Source organism: Alosa sapidissima, chromosome 5 (assembly GCF_018492685.1).
Source record: "Alosa sapidissima isolate fAloSap1 chromosome 5, fAloSap1.pri, whole genome shotgun sequence".
Classification (NCBI taxonomy): Eukaryota; Metazoa; Chordata; class Actinopteri; order Clupeiformes; family Clupeidae; genus Alosa; species Alosa sapidissima.
In genome coordinates, this window is record NC_055961.1 from 9,588,223 (window position 1) to 9,612,770 (window position 24,548).

Below are 24,548 nucleotides of genomic sequence, written 5' to 3' on the forward strand. Positions count from 1 at the left end.
GTCACGAGTAATTCAGAATATGACTCATATGTCACAATATGTTGCTCTTGATAGCCTAACAATAGTACCACGATACAGTGATTCTGCGATACATTGCAATGCGTTGACAGAAAATGATCTATGATAGATCACCATGTGTAACCAAAGAGGGAAAATACAAAAAAAAGGTGATAAACAGGAATTGTGTATTTAAAATACAAAATACAACAAAGTGCATAGAGTCGTTCATGTCTGCCATTTTCTCTCACGTCACAGTGAGAAGTCATGAAGTAGTAACAATGATAATGATGGCGGTGGAATCTGTTATAACATAATGCTTGATATATCGATATCCCTTACTATGCACAAACAGTGCATTTTATAAGTCTATGTTTATAAAAACAGAGGTCCACCATAAGTTGTGCCAGGAAATATATTGTGCCATACGTACACAGTACTTCCCTGTATGATAGACCTATTGCCTTTCTATCACATTGCCTTATCATGTGTTTTTAGGTGCCTGCTCCAGAACCACAGGTGTCTCTGCCTGCTCCAGGGCCACAGGTGTCTCTGCCTGCTCCAGGGCTCGAAGTGTCTGTACCTGCTCCTGGACTTCCCCAATGGTTGAGTACCCAGCTTCTGTCTTCACCTTCTTTGCATGGCCTGTGGGAAATCTTCCTGGTATGAAGTCTGTGTATACATAAGGCAGCTGGACTACCTCTGGTGGGTTTGGCTGTGGATTATACATTTACATGTCTTGGTAATGATAAATAATAACAACTTGTGTAGAATCAGGTCTATAATTATTCATGCCTGCTAAAGTATAATATTATAATTTTCAAAACATTGTTATATTATCACCATACCATTATTACACAATTTTTAAAACTATTTACCTGCACATTGCTGGGTTCATCATATATACGATCCTCTGTTGCATAAGAACAAGTGATTTAGGATATTATGAAGACACATTGGCTTTATTCCTCAATAGCAAATGATCCATCATAATGTCTTCATAATATCAAATGAATTGTTATTATGAAGATACATTCACAGCATTCTTCTTTTCAGGTATTATGATTAATGGTTTTATGGTAGTCCTACCTTCCATTCCTGTGTTTGGTCCTCTGTTTCCTAGAAAATCATTTAAAATGATAAGATCATGAGTTTGTGGTAACATACATTTTGACAACAACTTACAGGTTTTCATCATTACCTCTGTCTTCTGGAGTCCATGATTCATTGCTGAAGATACTTGGATATATTGAGTAAAAGACATTTCAGTACTGGAGCTAAAATGGACTGTCCATTGTTATTAACTATGGAAATACCAGGAGATCTGCAGTAGGCAACCTTCTCAGTAGCACACTCATTTCAGTCTTTTCCTGTTAGCCGTGAGCATGGGTGTGTGACTGCTAAACCCCTGTACTGTACTATCTCCAATGTGCATAGTTTCCTGTGCTGTGCAATGCTAGAAACACTGCATCCAGCACATTTCCTATAGTTCCTGGGCTGATGTACATAGCAGATTTTATGGTGTTTTAAGCCCCCAACGTCGTCTTCAGTGCTGCATGAACAGTGATGGGCAAGATACTTTAAAAATGTAGCGAGCTAAGCTACCTGTTACTCTATACTAAATCAAGCTTAACTACACAAAAGCTTCCTCAAGACAAAATGTAGCTAGGTAAGTTACATACATTTCGCAAAAGTAGTTTACTACATCAGAAGCTACTTTGTAATTTACAAAAAAAATAACATAAACCAATGAAGTGAACCAGCTTTCTGCAAAGTCAGTGCTATTTAAATAAGCTATAGCCAACTTAACTTAGTCATAACAGATACAGTAACTTGATCTACACATGTACAGTAACCTTGATTTACACCTGTAGGTTATAATATGTTCAGTTCAAAAACTATAACTAAAATAAAATCAATTTGAGAGAAAAAAAAAGTCTCCACGCAATAGCAAAAGGCAGGTACATGTAGGGCCTACTGAGAGAGTGTCCATATGTGGCCCAATTTAAATTTGGGCATTTCTTAAGTTTGCAGGATAAACGGCAAGCTAACTTTTTGCTCTAACTCAAGCTCTTAACTCAAACTCTTAACTATTCGAAGTACAGTAACAAAGGCATACACAATATAACAATGTGCGTGTGTGCATATTTGCATCTTCATTGTTGGGTGGATTTCCATGTGTAAAAGCTTCACCTCTTGATTATCCTAGTTTCATTTCACTTGGCTGAAATGTTGGTGTTACATTTAAAAGTACAATTACCCAGTCAGTTTATCTTTACCATGTGCAAGTTAAAACTAATACAAACAATTTTGACAGTCTATTTTATAGACATTGTTCAATAAAACCACACAGTAGACTACCATCAACATCTTTGCAAGCACAATTTCATTGCTTCATCTCTGGCATGGAAAATTAGTTTGTCTTTCAAGTTTATGATTTATGTATGTGACCAGAAGGAAGCTCTACTGTGAGCTCCACAAATGCTCTGGAAAATAGCTTCTGTAAAAGCTACTGCACTACATGGTCAAAAATACAGCTAAGCTATTGAAAAGCTATCTACTCCAGAAAATAGCTTCACTACCACAAGCTACTGAGAAATGTAAGCTAGTAGCTTCGCTACAAGTAGTGAAGCTACTGCCATGACTGTGCATGAAAGGCACTAGGGTTATAGGTAAGGGTTAGGGTTAGGTGCCTTGAAGTCGACAGTCGCAGCGCTCCCTTGAAGTCGACGGTGGGGGCTTAAAACGCCATCAAGCCACAAAGCAATAACAAGAACTGCTGAAATTCAGTGCACTCTTGTAGATTAACTGTAATACATTACCTGCATGATACTTCTTGATGCAGACAGCAATGACGCAAAAACAAAGCGCACAAATCACAGCAGACACAATCTTAATTTCATGTCTCCCGTCCAGGCCTCTACATATCGCATATTCACCTGTTTGGATAGTCATAAGGATTCAATAACTGTTATCCTTCTCATATTCACATATAGCACTAGTAGATGTATTCTTTTTTGAAAACATCATAAGCCCTCTTGAAACAAGAAGGATTTTTGCTATTGAGGAATAAAGCCAGAAGACTGTATGTCTTACCATTAACATTGACATGAGCCTCTGTACTTCCCCATTCATTCGCTGCCACACAAGTGTATTTCCCACAGACTTTCTGGGTTGCTTCATGAACCATCAGTGTCTGGTTCATGTTCTGCAGGGCCTGTCCATCTTTCAGCCAGCTGTATGACACGCTCCCTCCACTGGCCTCACACATGACCATTAGAGTCGACTGAGTTGAGATGATGCTTACATTTGAGATACATGGAGGATCTAGAATAGTGAACACCATCATTTAATAATATATTTTAAGTATGTTGTAAAATGTAACGTATGTATATTACACAGCTACCACAATGGCTGCATAATTTACTTAATGGCTTACTTAATGGTTATTAAAAAGAATAATTGATGGAAGTCAGAATAAGTAGAGAGAATGAAAGTGTCAGTTGCTTGAAAGAATTTAGTTTTACATTTTCAACAAAATGAAGAATAAATGTTTGCAAATGTCACTTCAAAGCTGAGGGTGACATCTCAAGTGCACTTACATATGATCTTCAGTGTGAATATATTCTTCTTTATTGTACCATTTTGTAACATTATCTTTTCTATGTACTTTCCTTCATCTTGAAGGGTCACAGAGTTTAAGACAAGACTGTTGTTTTGACAGTGGAATTGTGCTTTCTTACAGCAGTCCCCCAAACATGTGATGTTCGGTGCCTCAAAGCGTAGGCATAATGTAGAAGTTGTATGCTTGTACCATTCCACAGTAAAATTGCATACAGTTGGCTCCTGTTGAATATTAAATTCTATTGATCCATTTAACTTTGCGTTAACTGTGTCCCCAGGTATCTCAATATCTAAAGGGAAAAAATAACATTTTTAAACATTTGAGGTAGTGAGTACTCAAATTCCAAGTTAACAAATGATCTGTTCCTAGAAACTCATGCTGGCTTACACACACATTTTACACCTAACTGAAGACAACTTACCAGTATTTTAAGAACACTGTTGTCAGTGTATGAATATCTAAATTTATATGATGCATACATGGGTAGGTTTCAGCGTATATGTGTGTCTGTGTACATTATAATATGTGATTATGTTGGATAACTATATGTTGTTATTAATGACTAGACTTAGGAGCATCTTGACAATTTGAAAAATAAGTGCAAAATACAATTTGTTGGTACAAAACACATCTTTCAGTCATTTTAATCCTCAAATTGACCTTTTATTTTAGAACTATACCACTTCAACACATTATATTATATTATATTATATTATATTGATGACAAAAAAATGACATTTCATTTTACACTCCCAACACACTTTTGGAAGTACATATCTAGATTCGTCAATGACCACTTGCCATGTTTTACCCTTCAACAGATGTAGATTAAACAAACAACAAAACATAAACAATATTTGAAGAAGGTTTAATTTTTAGGCCTCGTAAAACAAAGCACTTGCCCTGATGGTGAAACTACCCACATAACTGTTCCTAAATCTGATCACTGAATTCTCTATGTACTAGTTGTCTTCAACTGGCATAAAACTTGTAAACACAAAATGTACAATGAAACTTAAAACTTAAAAGACTTACCTGAACACGTGCATAGGCAGAATAAAACATGAAACAGAAAACCATGACTATTAAACATGTTCCTTTTAAATCCAAGATCATTTTTCTGCTTAGGGGGTGACGATCGCTGCATCACTGGCTGCCTGTCAAAAGCTTGTTAAACACAGGAAGAGCTAGCCTACTGTGTAGGCGGTACAACATGTCATGCTCTGAAGTGAATGAAAAAAAGTGCTGTTAAGTATCATGCTCAGATAGCACGTGTGCTATATTCCAATATGGGGGAGCTTTGTCTACTCTGCAGTTTGATAGCAGTACTCTATAGCCTGTATAACAGCAAATAAGAAAGATTGTGTAAAACCTGTGAAACTCCTCACATCACATCAGTTACATTTCTGTTGCCTAATGATATGACCACACTATTACATAAGACCACACTATTCTAATTTGAGCTGAAACTTAACCCATAGCTGCTGTGGCATTGTGGAGAAAATTTTTCATTGTATTCAGGCAATTGAAGCGTGTTCTAGTTCGGATTCCATGTTCCATTGTGTAGCAGCCATTCTTTTGCATTTTGAGAGCAGATTTCTACTTCAGGAGACAATGTTATGACCAGCCAGTGTAACAGATATGAGAAAATGTGTAAGTCTTTTTTTGTTTTCAATTGCGTTTGGTTCAGGTCAATATGTTTTATTTCTCCAAAATCCTTGTTCTGCCTTGTATAAAATTAGCTTTGGTATTGGGAGTTATATTATTTTGTGTAACAGCGCCCTCTGTGGGAAGAGTGTATTAAGTGAATGACATCGCGTTCTCTCGTCAGTCTGTTTACCATTGACTGAGGGGAGGTACGTATTATATGCGATGTGATCATTAAGACATAATTAATGTGTTTTAACGTCAGCTCAAGCACAGGTTTTGATTTCTTCATGTATATTATTGCAAGGGCATATGGGATGAGTGGTTTTGTGTTCCTTAATGTATATCCGAAGTGAATAATGAGATGTTTGAAATAGCTAACTAGCTAACCACGTTGTTTTATGCGTGTGTGTGTTGTTAGCTCTCGCCATTTTGTCTTCATGCAGGATAGCCTATATGCTTCAGCTTTTCTCTTTTTTTGTATAGGCTACTGTTTATATGTATGGAGAAAAACCACATCCGTGCTCTTATTTGATTTATTCAGGTATGTACTCCCATTACCATGTTTAGCAAATGTGATGTTCATTTACATGTATTATGTAAGAAGATCTAATCATTGTGGTGTAGTCCTGTATGTATTTATGTTGTAGCCTGTGTGAACAGGTTAGATTTAAGATATATTTCCTAAGAAGAACATGCAATGTGATCGGAGAAAAAACAGCCTAATGCGAACATTTATTTTCCATAGTAATTCTTTATTGTATTTTGTTTTATGCTTTTTGAATGAATGCAATTCAACGGTCAGTCTGTTTACCATTGACTGAGGGGAGGCTACTGTTTATATGTATGGAGAAAAACCACATCCGTGCTCTTATTTGATTTATTCAGAATAAAGTGCCTAAGGAATGTCAGCGTCCTGTCATCAGTGCACCTGAACACAACGCAGTAGTCGGCGAGGTACAGACCGCGCCGGCTACACCAGCACTAACCCTGACATAAATTATATTACTATAGGAGTGTTTATTAAGCAAGATTAAGCAGAATTGGTGTGTTTGACAGCGTATTTTGCCGACAGACGCACAAAGTGGGCAGAGTCGGGCTGAAGTTAATTAATAAAAGATAGATGGATATATCAGAATTTAACACTGGTTGCATGTGATTGGTTTATTGAAATTCATTTTACTGGAGAGGCCTCGCCAATTTCACAGTCCCTGCCTTGACGTAGCTTCCCACTACATATCACCGCCGAACTCTGCCTCAATAAATTAAATAGAGAGACACTATGTGGGAATGGCAGACTATATAACTGGGTGGACTGGTATTCACAAAGACTTCTACAACAAATACAGCTGTCTCTACTTCAGTCTCTTGACAGTGTGAACTCACAATGGGGCAGATGGGCCTGTGACAGGTGGATCTCAGCTGTAATTAATGTCAACCAGTAAAACCACAGGGGTAGCCAAAACACAAACTGTATATCAACGGCTGCTTTTGTATCATAACAGACAATATAATTGTGAATGCATGGACATTTAGGAGGTTTTACTACAGTGATGTTCAAACCATCACATCTTGGATCAGAATTATTAGGTTTGGTCAACATGCTGGACATCACAGGGACCAGCAGACAAAGAGCTGGGTGGGTCAGGTAAGGAGAGCTGTGGTTGGGGTATTGCTACCCTGGACACGAGCTGGGCTTGATCAATTTTGGTGAGGGTCGTTGAAAAAATGCATGGAACCTGGCTTGCATGGTATGTATGCATTGGTACAGAAAATAAGTCCAGATATTCTGCTCAAAGTAGCAAATATTCAAAAACTTGGTTGTTTCACATCTGCATGTGCTTGTATGTGTTTGTGTGGCTATATTACCATGATTCCATGTGATCATGATGCATTCAGAGCAGCCTAGAGAGAGGGGAGCATGATGATGCCAATTGGGCAGGGATAGACAGAGGGATAGGCATTGGTTGTGGAAAGGAGCAAAAACTGATTGATCTAGTTACAAATAGCTTAGTCTAGGGTGTTTTCTAGTTAACAATAGTTTGTAGTTGTAGTTACTGCAGTTAAACTTAAACTGATCGAATGTTACGGAAGAGGAAGGGCAGAGAGAAAAGGCTGTGCATAATTTTTCTCATATAGAATGACCAATCTGTACGTCTGCTTTTTTCAATTGGTATTTTTTAATTCCATGGTATTCTACAACTTCCGCATAAGCTATGGCGCAAGAGAGGATTATTGTGCAAGTCATTGTTTTTCTGACCATTTGTAATCAAGTTTCTTCACTTAACTGAGATCCTCTCACATCTCACCTCTGCACTCCCTTTCTCTGTCAGATAGTTAACAATTTTGAGCATTCTTGAATATTGGGGAGGGGGGAGGGGGGGGGGGGGGCACATGTCTTAAGTCTTTTTAGTGACAAATAACATCTTTCATGGACTTTTGGATGATTGTTTTTCTGCCCTGCATAACAGTCACCCGTGTAATTAAATTGAATTACTGGCATGGACTATGGTGAAGTGTATTTTCTGTTCTGGAGGAACTTATTTCAGTTGGAGTTGGAGACATTATCAACTGCATTCTAAATAAAGACCTCTCATTCTAAATAAAGACCTCTATTCGGATGTGGTATCTGCTGGTCTGACACAGCTGAGCTTTTGATTGCATGTCAGTTTACACTAGTGCTAAGTGTGGAGTTGTCAACACAGAAATGCTTAATGTTGCTTGGGTTGGATTTGTACACATTCTTGATTGGAGGTGATATGTGGTGGGTCTCTTACTGTCTGATGATAAAAATGAAGAATCTGCCTCTGGATAGCTTGTGATATGTTGATACTGCATTCAATATAGATAATCACATTTTTCTTAAGTCTGCCTGTGTTAAATGTATTAAACTTTCAGAATAGTTTATGTGTGCTAATACAGCACACTAGCACACAAGTTTTAACTTAATTTAGGAGGTTTTACTACAGTGATGTTCAAACCATCACTACATCTTGGATCAGAATCATAGGTTTGGTCAACATGCTGGACATCACAGGGACCAGCAGACAAAGAGCAAAGGGTGGCTGGGTCAGGTGAGGAGAGCTGTGGTTGGGGTATTGCTACCCTGGACACGAGCTGGGCTTGATCAATTTTGGTGAGGGTCGTTGAAAAAAACAAAACACTGATCCCACAAAAATCATGTGGTACATTACAAGATGATGTATGATAAAAGTAGATCTTTGAAGTATCTGACTGTTGTCTTTTGTGTAGAAATAGAAAAAAATAGATGTACAATTGTGGTTGCAATCCCCTTTTCTATTATTATGCTCTATTTAGCCAGGCAGAAACCTTTATTCGTACTTATAATAATAACTGCACTCTGTAGGCATGAGTGCCATAGAGTATAATGGATATGACTATTTCAGGATTCCCCAAATGAATATTTAATCAAACAGATATGCAACACATTGTATACAGAAACCTGACAAAGGCAACATTTGAAACTGAACCAAAAATCGGTTAGCCAAAAAAAAGAAAGAAAGACTTAACATGGTTTCATGAGAACCTTTGTGGTACATGTATGTCTTTCTCAGGTGCATTAGTAGATGCGGTAGGAATGCTCAGAGACGCACTGTGGGCAACCCACAACCTCAGAGCTCCATGGTGGGGCCTGGTTGTCTGGGCACAATTGTTTACAGATGCGCTGACTGCCACAATCACCAGAAAAACCGCTAGAGTAGATCAGAGGCATCCATTTTCCCATTTTTAATTTTGTGTGTTATATCTTACAAATTTGACAGAATACATTAACATTTGTTATGATCTCAAACCTATATAATGATAAAGAAATATACAGTCAAACAAAATAGCTAGCTATGAATATTGCATATACTGTATATACAGTATATATTGTCATTTTTTTAGATAGCTGTAAAATTACTTTGATAAAATCCGAACATTTTCTTTCAAAATGTTCCTTAGATACATAAGCATTGATAGAGGATTACAATATTATACTTGAATGGTCTATTGTGTGCCACAACTGTTAAATGTTGAGACACTAAGAACGTTGTTTTGTTTGGAATTTTTATATAAATATCTAGATTGCATGTTGCATATTTTTCACATACACGTACCTCAAAATATGTGATGTTATGTTGTTATCAATTACTAGACTAGACTAGACAAGAATTAGCATCTTGACAATTGGGGGGAAAAAGTGCAAAAATACCTTTTGTTGACACAAAACAGTCATCTTCATCCTCAAATTTACATTTCATTTTAAAACTACACCACTTCAACTCCTTATACATAATTTTACTGTGGACAGAAAACTGGGCCACACTAGGACATTCTGCAATAATTATGATGTTGGAGAAAGCAGAGAATCATCGTTTTAATGTTGAGGCATTGAGAAAGTTGTTTTGTTTTAGAAGTATGTTAAAAAATATCGGTTTTGTATTATACATTATAATATTTATGTGATGCATACACACTGACTTATGGTTGCCGAACTTTTAAAATTCTTGTGAATATGGAAGTGTGTTAAACGTGTGACTCTTCATACAGTAATTTCTTGTGTATTAGCCGCATTGTGTATAAACAGCAGGACAGTGTTTTATGCAAGTTAAAAAAACAGAACCATATTAATACTATTTTAACTGCCCCCGTGTATGAACCTCATAGCTGAAGAAATGTTGCAAAATCAATGTATAAACCTCGACCGATAGTTGGGAAATTACGGTAATGAAACGTAGTGGCTAGCACTATTGAATAGCACAATGTTCAGTACTATCTGGACATTTTACCCGTACCCGCTCTACCTGCCGGTTATGGATAGACCCATGAATCACAGTTAGATAAATAATCTAACCGAAAGATAAATAATTAGTCAGAGGTGAGGGTCACCATGAACTGTTAAGGTGGTGGAACACTGTTGGAACAAAAAAATATTGTGACTGAAATTGGTACCAGTGGATGAGGGTCAGATTGAGACAGAAAAGTTGTCTGAAAAGGTGTAATTTAATTTGTAAATGCAAACAATATGTGTGTATTGGACAAATTGTAGGGCCCAAGAGTGATGGCCTCACACATAAATTAAAAAAAAAAAAAAATCATAATGAATGTTTTCCATATGTCTTCCTTAACAGTCAGGGGCCGCTGAGTTTAAGACAAGGCTGTTGTTTTTGCAATGGCACATTGTGTTTTGTGGTTCAAAGACCACAAATAGAAGGTATATACAAGGTCCAAATTATTCATTGAATATTCATCATGACCATTACTCCATTCAAGGTATCCTTTGTTTACAACCACATCATAGAAAAATAACAACACACATAACATATACAATATAATGGTTTACTTTGTTACTATGTATCATATCATCTTTATATACACTTTAAATGTAAGACATGGTAAAAACAGAAACGGAAAGCTTAGACTGTACAGGTAACGCTCCTTTCAGACAGGAAATGGGGTCTGGTGGACTCATCCGGTCACCTATTCTGAGCTTAATCAAGAGTTAGTGTGTCTGCTTCTGTGGGGCCGGTGTGAGGAGCAAGCGGGGTGTCTGTCTTCTGTCCCTCAGCCAAGGCCTTGAAGTGCTGCAACAAGCAAGCAAGACACACAGAGATTTCAAACTGGATGTCACCATTTTTGACTATACTGTATATTGATGACATTATATATATATATATATATATATAATGATGAACTATATATACACATTATGACCATTATGTTCCATCATATGCCCTACAAATTCATGTGAAATATAGTTTGGTAATTTCTTCATGAATCTTGGGAATCTCAGCCAAAGTGAAACTGATATGTGATATTTTGTTGTACAACAGGCTTAAAGTTTTTTGTCATACCTGAAGATGACGGCAGAGTTTAAATAGTAGGCTAAAAGAACTTGTTCAGATTACAAAGTGAAACTGACTAAAAATGTCTTGGCTACTTCATATTTACTCCGCTTTATAGAATAGGCACTCACTGCACAATGCAACAAATCTATAGCCACATTGCACATGTATGGGGGGAATCACACAACCATATCTATTCGACATCAAGTTGGATCTACTCATAGGTAGGCATACTAATGCATTCTCTCCACCTTGATCTGGCTTCTAGGGTTAAACAAAGTGTTCAACATCATTGTGAATTCAGACATACTGCAGGCCTATCTGACCAGTGTGGTGCCTTCCTAATTGTATTCCTGAGTGTAGCTGACAAACACATTGTGCATCTGATGGCGATTGCAAACTTGTATCTGTCTGAGTAGGATGCATAGAAGAAATATGTATGTTGGAAATGGTAGTCTTATTACCTGTGAGTTCCTAAATTCAGAGTAAAGTGTAAACAATACATGGAGAGACTGGATTCTGCTTTTGTAGACAGGAATGTCCAGAACACCTGTGAAAGGAAGGAATCCATAGAAATATATGTTTTATTAGTTATCTGCAAATTCAATACCATTAAGGATAATGGCAATGGAAAAGAATACTTACCACAAATGATGTCAATATAGTCAGCCAAATCACAGTTAATGTCTGCTGTTGGCAGGTTCACCTATGAAAGTAAAGTTAAAATAATGAAGGTGGGGTAGATTTGAATTTGGAGGCAACAACAGCCAACAACAAATAAAAACAGTTTTGGCCTTATAAGGTGGCTAATACTGACATTCCAATAATGCTTGCACTTATACATTTGCAATTTAACTGGACTAGTTAATGCCATGTCTGCAGCAACATCTTAGGTATGACATTTACATAATAACATAATTTCATGGGAATGTGGTCACGGTGACCTTGAACTTTGACCTCCATGTAAACATTTGTACTAAATGTTAAGCTTGTGCTCTAAACAAACGTAACATGCGCACATCCAGAAATAGGTAATCAGAAGAGCTGTCTATTGCTCCCAGGCAGTAACTTAGCTTGTTGGAGAAATTACCCAATTTTCACCCATTTTCAGATTTTATGTGATGGTTACTGTACACTTCATGTTTCAAGTATCAGAATTATGAGTTTTAATGCTTTGTAAGTCTACAGGTTTCCAGTATAGAAAGGTGGGACTTGACAAAGGGTCAAGTGAACATTTGTACCAAATTTAAAGCACATGCCTTGAGATATTGCGTTAACAAAATCAGGATGGACAGACGTAGACAACCCGGAAACATAATGTGTCCAGCCAATTTGTCAGTGCCATTCGTGCTTTTGTTGGTGTTCATTGTTTTTCAGCAGTTAGATAGATAACCTCACCAAAACTGTTGCTTTTAATAAACAACCAACACATACAAATTACAATACAATTACAAATAATACAATAATGAAAGTGCAATTAAAACTTCACACAAACCTTTCCCAAAAGCTCTTCAAATTCTGGTGGCCATTCCTGCATCAGTGTGTCAATATCCGGCATTGGCCTAAGGAAAGTGCACACATGAACAGATTTAAGCCAATTGACATCTTGCATCTGCTCATTGCATGCAAAGACAATGAGAATCACTATGCCGCTAACCTGTTATAGTGCACGGTAGCAGGAGGTTTCGAGCGGTGAAGCTCACTTATGCTTTCTATCCAATTCTCAATAGCCTTAGGGTTCTTCTCTGGGTTTTCTATACTTTTCACCTTCAGTTCCTGAGAAACACATACAGTACAATGCATACAGAGGAATATTTACAATATCACAATAAAAATGTGTGGTGTGTGTTTGTATATTTCACACAGTGAAATATACAATACAAATACAAAATATACAAACACTCATCTTACAGTGATATTGTGTTGTTTGCTATTTTCAGAGAGCCACAAGGACAGCACTGTGGGATCAGACTGCTTGGTGCATGGCTCATCCAGAACAAGCAAGCCCAGATTATCTGGCTTCCCATCTGGGCGAGGAACCTAAAGAACATACAAGTAGACACATTACAGTTAGAAACAACTTTAGGTCTCAGCAGCAAAACAACAATAAAGAAATGTGTAAGGAAACACGTTCTGACTCACTTTAAGGAATGCATCGATGTCCCCCACTGCTGGGATAAAGTCAGGGATGAAAGGTTTAAGCTTATGGTCTAGCTCAACAGTCTGTGGCGTGTACCTATAACAGAGTCAAGACCATATAGCATACTGAGTCACACCGTGTAGGATGTGGTTCTGTTTAGTACAAATAGCATGACTACATGCTGCCACTGACTGCAATTGTGGTTTTTGGTGTGTGGTGGGCAGATGAACACGTACCGTGTGATGTACTGAAAAAGCTCTTTAATCTCTGCTGTGACAGGCAAATGGTCAAAGTCTGATGGATCGTACGCCCTGTTAAAGCATATATACAATATAAAAGATATGAGAGACCAATGAAGCAAATAGTAGAGCTGAATTTAACATTAACACATTTACCATATAAACTACACTATTTTACATATTGCATAATATTAATGCAGGCTTATTAACGTGAAACTGACATGGCTTGTTTAACGTGCAACTGTCCGGCTTGCATTTCTCCTTCTACCCATCAACATGTAGTGTACCAAAATAAGCCATTGGAACAGCATGCATGTCTGTATAATATACTGTATAAGAAACAAAACATTGTGTCTTTTCCCACCTTCTCTTATAGACCCTTTCAAAAGAGTTCCATTATCAGCATCATAGTTGGCCCCACAAGACTTCCTTTTTAACATTCCATATGTTATCTTAATGCAGAGGAAGTAGATTGGGGCCCAAATAGAACGTTCAAGCATTGTTTTTGTTTTTATTGTTGAAAGGGTCTATACCAGAGTGGGGGAAACCCTCAAATGCCAAACATTCTGGGCCTAGCACCGAAACTTCTGACATCAATAACACACCCTTCTGGAGCAGACCCTTGTTCTCCCTCCTCATCATCTGATTCGGACTCATCTGAATCATCATCGTCATCCTCATCCTCCTCTTCTTCTTCATTCTCACTCAGACCATGCTGACCTCCCTGAACACTCTTCTTTTTCTGCTGAGAGATGGAAGCATATAACAGACATTATTGTAATAGTATAAAAGTATTTACTGTTCAACATAATATTAAACCAGAGTATAATATTGTCCACTCTCATATTTCACTGCTTTGTATATGGGATTCCTCTTACCTTACCATCCTCCTCAAATTCATCACTGCTGTTGGTAGCCATAACGTTACGGTTTTTTATTCTAGTTGCTGATCTGGATGCTACAATAAATGACTTAATATTAGTTTAAGATAACCAGTTGTTTGTAACATAGCCAAGGCATAGGTGTCAAGTCCTCACATTAACGTTAACTTGCCTGTCTGACGTGGTGTTGGAGTGTAAACACTTGCTATTTCCTCCGAATCGTTCACGTCCAAGCTTTCGTCGTACGGCTGGTTACTGATCAGTTTAGTCTGAAAACATGTCCACATTAGAATTAACGTTAGCGAGTTACCATTAACGTTACATAGGGAACAACTGCTTAGATTAGCTAACGTGAACGTTACATTTCTTACATGTTAGGTTAACTTACCCGTCTACAAAATAGCTAACATTGGCTGGCAACTTTAGGTTAGCTATTGTTCCACTAGTTCACTACCATTCTAGCAAAGGTTACACCATAGCACTAACGGCAGTATCTTAACGTTACCTAATGTGGTTTCTTTTGTAGTAAACTACCAGCCCCTCTGTTATTATCCAAGCTAAACAGCAAATTAGCGTTAGCATTACAAGTCAGTGTTAGCTAATGTTAGCTCTGAGCCTCTGGATATAAAAATGAGATGTTTGCATGAAACTCAATTCCATCAAGAAAAATAACAACTACTTCTCAAACTCTGCATTAAAAGCAATTGATCTTCCACTATTCGTGATTCTCTGTTATGTTAGCAGGACGATTAAACTTGCCTTTGACCGCTCTGTTTTCTCCATGAAGCAAACCAGCCTGTTGCGTTTACCGTCACCCAGGAAACCAGACGAAACATGTAACTGAAAACTAGATTGGCCAGGTACTTCTTCTTCTTCTTCTGTCAGGTTTTATGGCAGTTTACAGGCAAAGTGTATTACCGCCATCTACTGGACTGAGATGCAATCAATTGGATGTTATTTCAAGGAAAATCATAAAAATAAAAAATAAAATAAATAATTAAAAAAAAAAAAAAAAAAAAAAAAAAAAAACACAAAACAACCAACTAAATCCTATTTGCTAATTGTGTTTCTTTGATAAATGTGATGACAGCACTAGTGATGTTTCCTGATCTAGGCTCACCTAATAAGGTGTCTAAAGAGAAGGCTTTCTTGGCTATGTTCACTTCCCTCTTTAGCTTTTCTCTTTGTCTGGAGAATCTTAAGCATTTTAAAAGAACATGATCTACATCCTCTCTCATTCCACAAAACTCACATTTTCCAGTTGGATGTTTATTTACAACATGTAAGCTATTATTCAAACCAGTATGGCCTATTCTCATCCTTGTAAACCAAACCTCCTCTTGTCTGTTTGGGTACATAGGTTTGTTATTTAGGATATTCTTTTGTATATTATATAAATGTCTACCTTTCTTCTCCTTATCCCATTCAGCTTGCCATATTAAGTTAACTTTGTGTTTGATGATTACCTTAACTTCTGATCTGCTGAGAGGAATGTTTAACTGAACTTCCTCTTCCTTAGTTGCCTCTTTTGCCAGCTTGTCTGCTTCCTCATTACCACCAACTCCTTTATGAGCAGGTACCCATACAAACTGGATTGATATTCCCTGTTGACTGATTGCAAATATGATATTATTAATTTCATTCAATAAATCCTGTCGGCATGATGATTCTCCATTTTGTATAGATGTGAGAGATGACATTGAATCAGAACAAATAACTGCTTTAGGGGGCCTAGCTTCTTCTATCCACTGTAATGCAATAATAATAGCTGTCATTTCAGCTGCAAATATGGACAGATGGTCTGATGTTCTCTTTTTAATAGAGATTTTGTGATCAGGGATATATGCTGCAATACCTGTTTTACCCTCTGAATCTTTAGATGCATCTGTATAGACCTGTGTTGTATCATAATACATACTTTCTAGATATTGCTCTACGTTCTGATACACTCCTCCAGATTTAGCTATCTCTTTGGTTTCCATAATTACCATAGGAGAACAAAACAAGCAAGGTGGAGTTCCTACCAGGGGCACAGTCTTACTACAATTGATACCATCTATTTCCAATTGGTTTGCTATTTTATTACCATCCCAACCAAAGCTACAAATCTGGGATCTACCATATTCCCAACACTCGTTAAGAACTTTCTTAGTGGGGTGTGATACATCATGTTCCTTTAAATTAATCCAGTAAGCCATACTCAACTTAATACGTCTAAGGCTTAAGGGCATTTCTCCTGTTTCTATTTGTAATGCTGGTATTGAAGATGTTCTAAATGCACCACAACATATCCTCAGACTTTTAGCCTGCATTCTATTGATTTCACCAATCAATGTCTTAGATGCTGAACGATACACAATACATCCATAGTCTAACACTGATCTTATCAGTGCAATATAAATTCTTTTAAGGGACATCCCTGACGCTCCCCAGTTGTACCCTGACAAACATTTCAAAACATTAATGCCCTTTTTGCACCTCTCATTTATTTTCTGTATGTGTTCCTTAAATGTTAACTTGACATCAAACCACACTCCCAGGTACCTAATAACGTTAACTTGTTTTAATGATTGATTATATAACTTAAGTTCTAGTGTGGGATTTATTCTTTTCTTTGAAAAACAAATAAATTGAGTCTTCTCTATAGACAAATGAAAACCCCACTCACATGCCCATTTTTCTACCTTGTTAATAGCAGAGGTGGAAAGTAACGAAATACATTTACTCACGTTACTGTATTGAGTAGTTTTTCTGTGTATTTTGTATTTTTTAAGTAGTTTATAAAATCGGTATTTTAAATTTTACTTGATTACATTTTGAGTGAAGTATTGTACTTCGCTACATCAAAAATCCCATCCGTTACTTGAGTAAAAAAAAAAAAAAGGGAGAAAGGGAGAGAAAAAAAATCGTGCCCTAAACCACTAGCCTAGTGATAATGATCAGCATGTAGGCTAGCCTACAACAGGACATGAATCAAGCTAGCGCCATGCAGTCTTTCTGAAAGTGATGGAGATGGAGCTGGATCACGAGATGCATCAGATTACATGTCTAGGCTATGTATTTTCCACTATTTCAATGGGTTGTCTCAGTTCGTTTTAGCACTAATGATTGCGGAGATATTCAAGCAAACACCATGGGATTTCGTGTTTTGGCGTTTGTGCTCACCTTTCTTTGGAAAGATGTTCATTAGCAGTTGTTTCCCCTCATTTTAATGTCTCTCTTTTTCCTGTTTTGGACTTTTTTTTTGGTAACCTGACTTGGCTTTCTTGGAGAAAGACATTGCACCAGCAGCACAACAATTAGCGGTCCACTAGGCCTACTAGCGATGCTAAATAAACAAAAGATACTGTAGACTACCTAATGAATCGTGCAGGCGGACTAAACCATTTAGCTCTTTAGCAAGGGAGAGTGAGAGTGACCTTAGACAGTTTTCACTATGTTGTATACAAAATCACAGTCAGTCAAACTTTAAATTTCGTCTGACATTCATTTTGACATTTAAAGTAGGAAGTTAAAGGAAGGAAGTTAAAATATTCAGGTAAAATAAATATATGGTGGAAATAAATATTGAACACTTAAATGTTTTTTCAGTAGCCTAATTAGCCTAAACTTCCAGTGAGTCTATTCGAAATTTTCACCACACATTATATTAACACACATATAAAAAATCCAAACATAAGAGTTATGTGTAATTAAGTGGAATGACACAGGAAAAAAAGTATTGAACGTTCCTACTGAAATTTCTTCAATACTTTGTGGAAAGCCTTTGTTTGTAATGACAGCTTCAAGACATTTCCTGTATGAGAAAACGTATTAGTCGCAGTATCAGGTGTGATTTTGGCCCATTTTGGCCCAGGGGTCCCTCTTGTGAATCCTGATCTTTAGTTACTTCCAGAACTGTTTAATTGAATTTAATTGAATTGGCTGCCTTCAAGTCTTTTTGGAGCTTTCTCCAAGTGGTCCTTGGCTCTTGGAATTGACTATCCTTCTGACTCCCTGGTCAGAAATATTGTGAGGAGATCCTGTGCATGGCTGGTTGATGATGCAGTGATGTTCCTTCCACTTGCAGATAATGGCATCTTTTGAAATGCATCTGTAACCAGTTTCATTGATGTTTGCAACAATAAGGTTGCAAAGGTCTTGGGAGAGCTTTTTGCTTTTATCCATCATGAAATGTTTCCTGTGTGACAGGAACAGATAGAAAGGATAACTACTCTCTAACTACTTACAGATTCCAGCTCGTTCCTTCCCTTTCCTTGCCTTAGTGCTTTTTCTTAGCGTGTTCAATACTTTTCCCCTGTGTTATTCCACTTCATTACACATGACTCTACTTATGGAGTTGTTTGGATTTTTTATGTGTGGATTACCTGAGTTATTACTAATGCCTGGTGAAAATGTTGTGCCCCCCGTAATCCACCTTTCAAGGGCCCTCTCCTCCATTGGGGTCCTAGTACTTCCCACTTTTCCCCCCAGTTCAACACCCTTTAATCTGCTGAACCTTCTGCTCGTTTCCAAATATAAAAAAAACTCTGCAACTCAACATTGGCCTGCCTGTCTCAGCTGCCTGTGAGGGGCTTTTCAGTTGTGCTGGATTACTGTTCACTGCAAAGTGACCAAGGATGAGTGCAACTAACTTTTAAAATCAACTACTGCTCAAACTTAAAGGAGAACTCCGGTGATTTTTCACATTTTTGACATTTCTCAACGTCACCGAGTACTGTCGGTATGAACAAAACTGAAACAATCGGTTTTACCTAGCTCGAGTTGAGTTGAGCTCGAGCGCTACACACTGGGAGCATGAACATGGCTGCCTTAGCTGCTGGCTGCAGCAACTCGAGCTAGGACCAAAGTCCTTTTAGGCCAGTATTTCCACTCTGCGGCCATATTGCAACGCTTTTTGGGCACTTATCGGGCATCTATTTCTGCAGAAATGCGTGTGCGTAAGGTTTCACGACACCAATCTTGCTCCAGCGACGAGATCACAACAGATGATTGGCAAGATGTCTTCACAGCACACCACATGATTGGCTCAATGTATTCACAACACACCACATGATTGGCTCAATGTATTCACATGTCTACGTTTTGCCACGTTTTACAACAGTTGAGTGCTGTATCTCCTCATTAGAAAGTCTCTGGTAAAACTGGTTGTTCTGGTACCCCCCCCCCCCACCCACCCAAAAAAAAAAAAAAAAGTAACTAAGTAACTTTTACTTAAAGTACATTTTAAATGAACTACTTTTTACTTTTACTTGAGTACATTTTCAGATCGGTATTTTAACTTGTACTTGAGTAATATTTCATCAAAGTATTGGTACTTTTACTTGAGTACAATATTTTCGTACTTTTTCCACCTCTGGTTAATAGCCAGTTGCATTTTGGTTGTAATATTATCAATATTGCGTCCTTTTACCCACAAAGCTCCATCATCCGCATATAATGCTCTATTAATTCTAATGTCGTCTATTGTATTGAAAACATCATTAATCATGATGTTGAACAGCACTGGACTGCATACACTACCCTGAGGTGTTCCGTTTTCTATTGAATAGATGTTAGAAAAATTAACCCCAACTCTCACTTCTATTGTTCTATCCTTTAAAAAGTCTCTAATCCAGTTAAACATCTTACCACTAATACCCATTCTATTCAGCTTAATTAACAGTCCCTCCTTCCATAGCATATCATACGCTTTCTCTATATCAAAGGATGTTGCTAAGACTGATTCTTTACTGACTTGCGCTTTCCTTACTTCATTTTCTAGACATACAACAGGGTCCATCGTAGTACGTCCATTACGGAACCCACTCTGGTGTGGGGAGACAAGACCTCTTTTTTCAATTTCATACATTAGTCTTCTAGTGATCATTTTCTCCATAAGCTTACATAAGTTAGATGTTAATGCTATTGGCCTGTAACTTTTAACTTCAGTCTTATCTTTCCCTGGTTTCCCAACTGGTTACCACTACAGAATGTTTCCAGCCCAAAGGCAATCTTCCTTGCTCCCAAACCTTGTTGTAAAGACTTAAAATTATCATTTTAGCCATATCATCGACTTCATTAATCATTTTATACCATACACCATCCTTCCCCGGTGAAGTATTCCTAACCCCATTTAACGCTCTCCTAAGTTCAAATAACGTAAATTCCTTATCTAGTACACTCTCGTTTATTACATGTTTCCCCAGTAGCCCTTTACTCTCATCCATAACTTTAACTCTCCAAGACAATTCCTCATCAGTTAGGTTTTTTGAACTATGAACCTTAACAAAACTTTTTGCAAGCATCTCTGCTTTCTCTTGATTAGTTACTGCCTCTTTATCATTATTTTTAATTACAGGTAGAGAAAATTCCCTTCTAATGCCTCCCATCTTTTTAATCATGCTCCAAACATCACCCACTTTGACTTCTGCTCCTATTTTACCACAAAAGTCACGCCAATATGTCCTTTTAGCTTCTTTTATGACTCTTTTAACCCTTGAGTGTAATTTTTTATATTCCATTAAGTTGGTATAGGAATGATTTGATTTAACAATTTTGAAAGCTTTATTTCTGGCTTTAATTGCTTCCTTACAATCATCTGACCACCAAGGTACCATTCTTCTTTTCCTCATCCCAGAAGATTTGCCAAGAACCTCCTCCGCTGACTCACATAAAATATTTGTAATTGTTGAATTTAACTCATCAACATCATTACTCATTTCTGACATTATTCCCATTAGCCTGCCACTTGCCTTCATGCTATATAACCCCCAGTTTGCTTCTTTCATTCTCCATCTTGGAAACCAATTCTCTTCAAGGCACACATTTTGATTTCTAATACCTAACCAAATAATATAGTGATCACTGCCAAGAGAATTTCCACTAACCTCCCATTCACTTACCCCTGCTATCTGATCAGATACTAATGTAAGATCTATTGCTGATCCTGTTCCATGAGACGCATCATACCTAGTATTCCTTCCGTCATTTAAACAAACCAACTTATAATCATCCATAAACTCCTCAATAGTGCTCCCATTTTCATCCACCTTAGTACCTCCCCACAGAGTGTTATGTGCATTAAAATCTCCACATAATACTAGCTTCCCATTTCCCTCCTCACACATATTGTCTAGCATTTCTCTCAGGATTCTTTTACAAGGGTTATAAAAGTTGACGATTTTAATCTTAGTTTTACCTACCCAGATCTCAACCAGGACTGTTTCAACCTCTTTATCTGCATTTAAAGCTCTGTAATTAATCCCCTGCTGAATAAATGTGGCCACTCCACCTCCTGCAGTATCCCTGTCTTTACGTACTGCTGTATATCCATATATTATGAAATCAAGTGATGATTTTAACCAGGTTTCCTGTATACAGATAATGTTGGGTTTAATATCTAATTCCTCAATAAAGTTTTTAAGTTCCTGACCATTAGCAATTAAACTTCTGGCGTTCCACTGTAAAATTGATAGACTCATTACGAACTGCCACCTGGTACCTGGCTATCAGAAATTCCTAATACCATGTTATGAATAGAGTCAACTGACAAATCATGAATCTCTAGATACTTTTCTGCTGCTCTTTTAATTATTTTAATTCTATCACTTCTACTTGCCACTTGGGCTGAACAGTTAACCATTTCCACCATAAAAGCAATGAAACTTTTCTTATCCACAATTAAAGTATCTTCAGTTACCTTACAACATTTCTGGGTCGTTTGAGCTTGACTAGGGGTTAAATCTAAAGGGGCCATACCTACTTTAACCCTTGATTTTGCTTGGTTTTCTTTGTCAACCTTTTTAATGGCTTCAGCATAAGTAATGATCTCTTTTACCTTAACATTTTGCACTTGAACTGCTCTTTTATGCATTTCGCACCCTTTGTAGGCCGCACTATGTTCACCTCCGCAATTACAGCACTTGATTTTCGTTCCTTCCGCACATTTACCATATTCATGTTCGCCTCCACATTTAGCACATCTGGGTTTTGATTTGCACGCAGAAGAAATATGTCCATATCGCTGACATTTAAAGCATCTAGTTGGTGGGGGGATGTAAGTCCTCGTCATATAACTTACATACCCAATCATGATTCGTTCAGGCATCTTAACCTCATCCAACACTAACAAGACAGACAAACTTGGTCCTTTACTTCCATTCCTAAGTACTTGCAAACGCTTGACTTTGCTGACTCGAACTCGTTTAACATTGCTTTTAATGTCTTCTTCTGACAAGTCTGTCGATACTCCAGATATCACCGCCATTATTTTACCCCTTTCTTCCCAGTCTTGGGCTTTAACACTTTTCCCCAGTAACGTTTTAAGTTTCATCAATCCCATTCTCTGATCACTGTCTTGACAAACCACTAACAGGTTACCATCTCTTAGCGTTCTGACGGAGCGAACTTCTCCTATTTGCTTATAAATTGCTTCACTGACTTTTAATGGGTTTAATACACAGGGGGTTTGAAATCGAATCACTACTTTAATCTCAGTCCTAACTCTTTTCGTTTCATCTAGTTTAGTATTTCCTTTTCTTTTCTTCGATGCTCTTTGAATTAAATTCCATTCACCTTCGTCACCTTCGCTTATAGTACTCTCACTATCATGCTCCCCTGACAACTCCTCCAAATCATTAGATCTAGTTTCAAACTTATCCATGCTTAACAATCCATGATCACATCCCAGTCCACCAAACGCCATTTCCAATGGGTCTGGCGGCTCTTTCGCATTCCCGGAAGCACTCATCGCTTCCCCAACTCCTCGCCTAGTGTCCGCGTGTTTGACTCGCTTGTGCCAATCACCGTCTCAGCGTCCTCTCGAACCGATTGGCCAGGTACAAATACGGTCCAGGCGCAGTATCTTTGGATAGGCGACAGGTGTCTAAATTGTTTAATTTCTTGGGAGAGTTAACCTATTCATGTTAACAAGAGAGGCCTACAATCAATGACTGTAAAAAGCAATACATTTAATTAACAGTAGTATTTGCATAACAATATTTTTTTCCATATTCCACATCAGAATCAGAAAGATTTGCAAATAGTTTGTTTAAGAGAATAGCCTATCCATTATTTTGAAAAATAAATAGTTTGTGTAAATATTCTGTGAGGCATATGTAAGGCAAGTAAGATAGTCTTGCAATCAGGGATGGGCAAAATTAGGTGTAGGCCTATTTTAAGTGTATCAAAATAAATTACAAAATACTGTAGCCACTCCATGTATCAAAATAAAATACTGTAGGTGTAAAAGTCTGGCTTCAGAAAGTAAAAGTCCTACCATGTATTGTTTCTACCTGGCTGAGGAGTTGTGCCAATTTCAATCAGCTGGTTTAGTGAATGGTCGGAGTAAATATGTGGCAGGAGTTTTAGTTTCTGAAGTCAGACGTTTACACCTCTGCTAAAAATACTCTTTAAAGGGAGCATGAAATCACTTTGCAAACCTTCCATGTCTGTCTATTTTATCCCTTCATCAGTACACTGGCTCTGTTTAAGTGGACAATGTTTAAGAGCAACATCTTTTTTCTGCCTACGAGACATGCCATAAACCTGCAGTCAAAAGATCAACTATGCTGATCTGTCTGTTACATCTCATGTCCTAAATATTGCATCACATGTACTCAACATCACAACTGAGCTTGTCAAGTGGCAAAAAGTGGAGACAAGTCTCTGACATTAATCAACAGTATTGTTAATGCATGCCCAGATTGCCTGATATTGCACTGTGTAACACTGTTGATCAGGAAGGATCATGACCCTTTTAGTTGGTTTTTAACTAACTGGGTATTGTGTAATCGCTAAATGGTGATATATTGACGCCAAGGGGCTTTCCTAATAATTTTTCATCATGTTGCTTTAGGTAACATACATGAGGCAACTTTGTGTAATGTCACAACCAGCAACCAGTTCCAAGAAACTGATTATTAATGTTTTTGTATTTGAAAAACATGTATTATAAATACTGCCCATCCCTTTTTGTAATTACAGTGTTTTTTCCCACTAGTATTTTAATTTCATTTTGTTCGGTTATTTCTTAATTTAACCTTTCCTGCATGACTGTGATTCAAAGTCGCACTAAGCTACCAACCAGTGCTAAATTTGTCAGTTCAGTTTCATTCTGAAGTGATGAAAATGATTTGTAGAAATTCATAGGGGCCTTCACAGCCCCACAAAAATGATTGGACAAAACAAAAC

At 37.5% G+C, this 24,548-nt stretch overlaps 3 protein-coding genes across 11 annotated transcripts; all 3 read right to left on the reverse strand.

Annotated features, from left to right (window-relative positions):
- Positions 1–479: 479 nt before the first annotated feature.
- Positions 480–5,108, reverse strand: LOC121709935. Of its 8 annotated transcripts, none has more exons than XM_042093666.1 (8): positions 4,658–5,106; positions 3,600–3,911; positions 3,094–3,324; positions 2,820–2,936; positions 1,199–1,237; positions 1,087–1,116; positions 876–913; positions 480–712 (listed from the first exon to the last, which is right to left on the reverse strand). In XM_042093666.1, exons 1-8 carry the CDS (start codon positions 4,767–4,769, stop codon positions 482–484), a joined length of 1,110 nt encoding a protein of 369 aa, XP_041949600.1. In that variant the 5' UTR covers positions 4,770–5,106; the 3' UTR covers positions 480–481. The 8 variants fall into 8 exon arrangements, with proteins under 8 accessions (XP_041949600.1, XP_041949601.1, XP_041949604.1 ...); XM_042093667.1 differs by having other exon boundaries at positions 876–910; positions 4,658–5,105; XM_042093670.1 differs by lacking the exon at positions 1,199–1,237.
- Positions 5,109–10,254: 5,146 nt separating this feature from the next.
- ift46 (intraflagellar transport 46 homolog (Chlamydomonas)) lies at positions 10,255–15,930 on the reverse strand. Of its 2 annotated transcripts, none has more exons than XM_042093141.1 (13): positions 15,842–15,930; positions 15,135–15,307; positions 14,548–14,644; positions 14,373–14,452; positions 14,100–14,236; positions 13,492–13,566; positions 13,258–13,351; positions 13,027–13,155; positions 12,773–12,891; positions 12,611–12,677; positions 11,761–11,821; positions 11,580–11,665; positions 10,255–10,854 (listed from the first exon to the last, which is right to left on the reverse strand). In XM_042093141.1, exons 2-13 carry the CDS (start codon positions 15,156–15,158, stop codon positions 10,762–10,764), a joined length of 1,062 nt encoding a protein of 353 aa, XP_041949075.1. In that variant the 5' UTR covers positions 15,159–15,307; positions 15,842–15,930; the 3' UTR covers positions 10,255–10,761. The 2 variants fall into 2 exon arrangements, with proteins under 2 accessions (XP_041949075.1, XP_041949074.1); XM_042093140.1 differs by having other exon boundaries at positions 14,100–14,239.
- Positions 15,419–23,128, reverse strand: LOC121709058. The gene is made up of 2 exons (XM_042092106.1): positions 22,442–23,128; positions 15,419–15,986 (listed from the first exon to the last, which is right to left on the reverse strand). Exons 1-2 carry the CDS (start codon positions 23,104–23,106, stop codon positions 15,419–15,421), a joined length of 1,233 nt encoding a protein of 410 aa, XP_041948040.1. The 5' UTR covers positions 23,107–23,128.
- Positions 23,129–24,548: the final 1,420 nt, after the last annotated feature.

Coding starts and splice junctions, on each gene's coding strand:
- LOC121709058 (XM_042092106.1), bottom strand. CDS start 23,106: ATGAGTGCTTCCGGGAATGCGAAAGAGCCGCCAGACCCATTGGAAATG. Junction 15,987..22,441: donor CCTGAACGAATCATGATTGG/GTATGTAAGTTA, acceptor ATTTGCAATCAG/TCAACAGGGAATATCAATCC.
- ift46 (XM_042093140.1), bottom strand. CDS start 15,158: ATGGAGAAAACAGAGCGGTCAAAG. Junction 13,352..13,491: donor CTTTTTCAGTACATCACACG/GTACGTGTTCAT, acceptor ACTCTGTTATAG/GTACACGCCACAGACTGTTG. Junction 12,892..13,026: donor GCAAACAACACAATATCACT/GTAAGATGAGTG, acceptor TGTGTTTCTCAG/GAACTGAAGGTGAAAAGTAT.
- LOC121709935 (XM_042093666.1), bottom strand. CDS start 4,769: ATGCAGCGATCGTCACCCCCTAAGCAGAAAAATGATCTTGGATTTAAA. Junction 3,325..3,599: donor ATTCACACTGAAGATCATAT/GTAAGTGCACTT, acceptor TCACTATTCTAG/ATCCTCCATGTATCTCAAAT. Junction 2,937..3,093: donor GGCTCATGTCAATGTTAATG/GTAAGACATACA, acceptor CTATCCAAACAG/GTGAATATGCGATATGTAGA.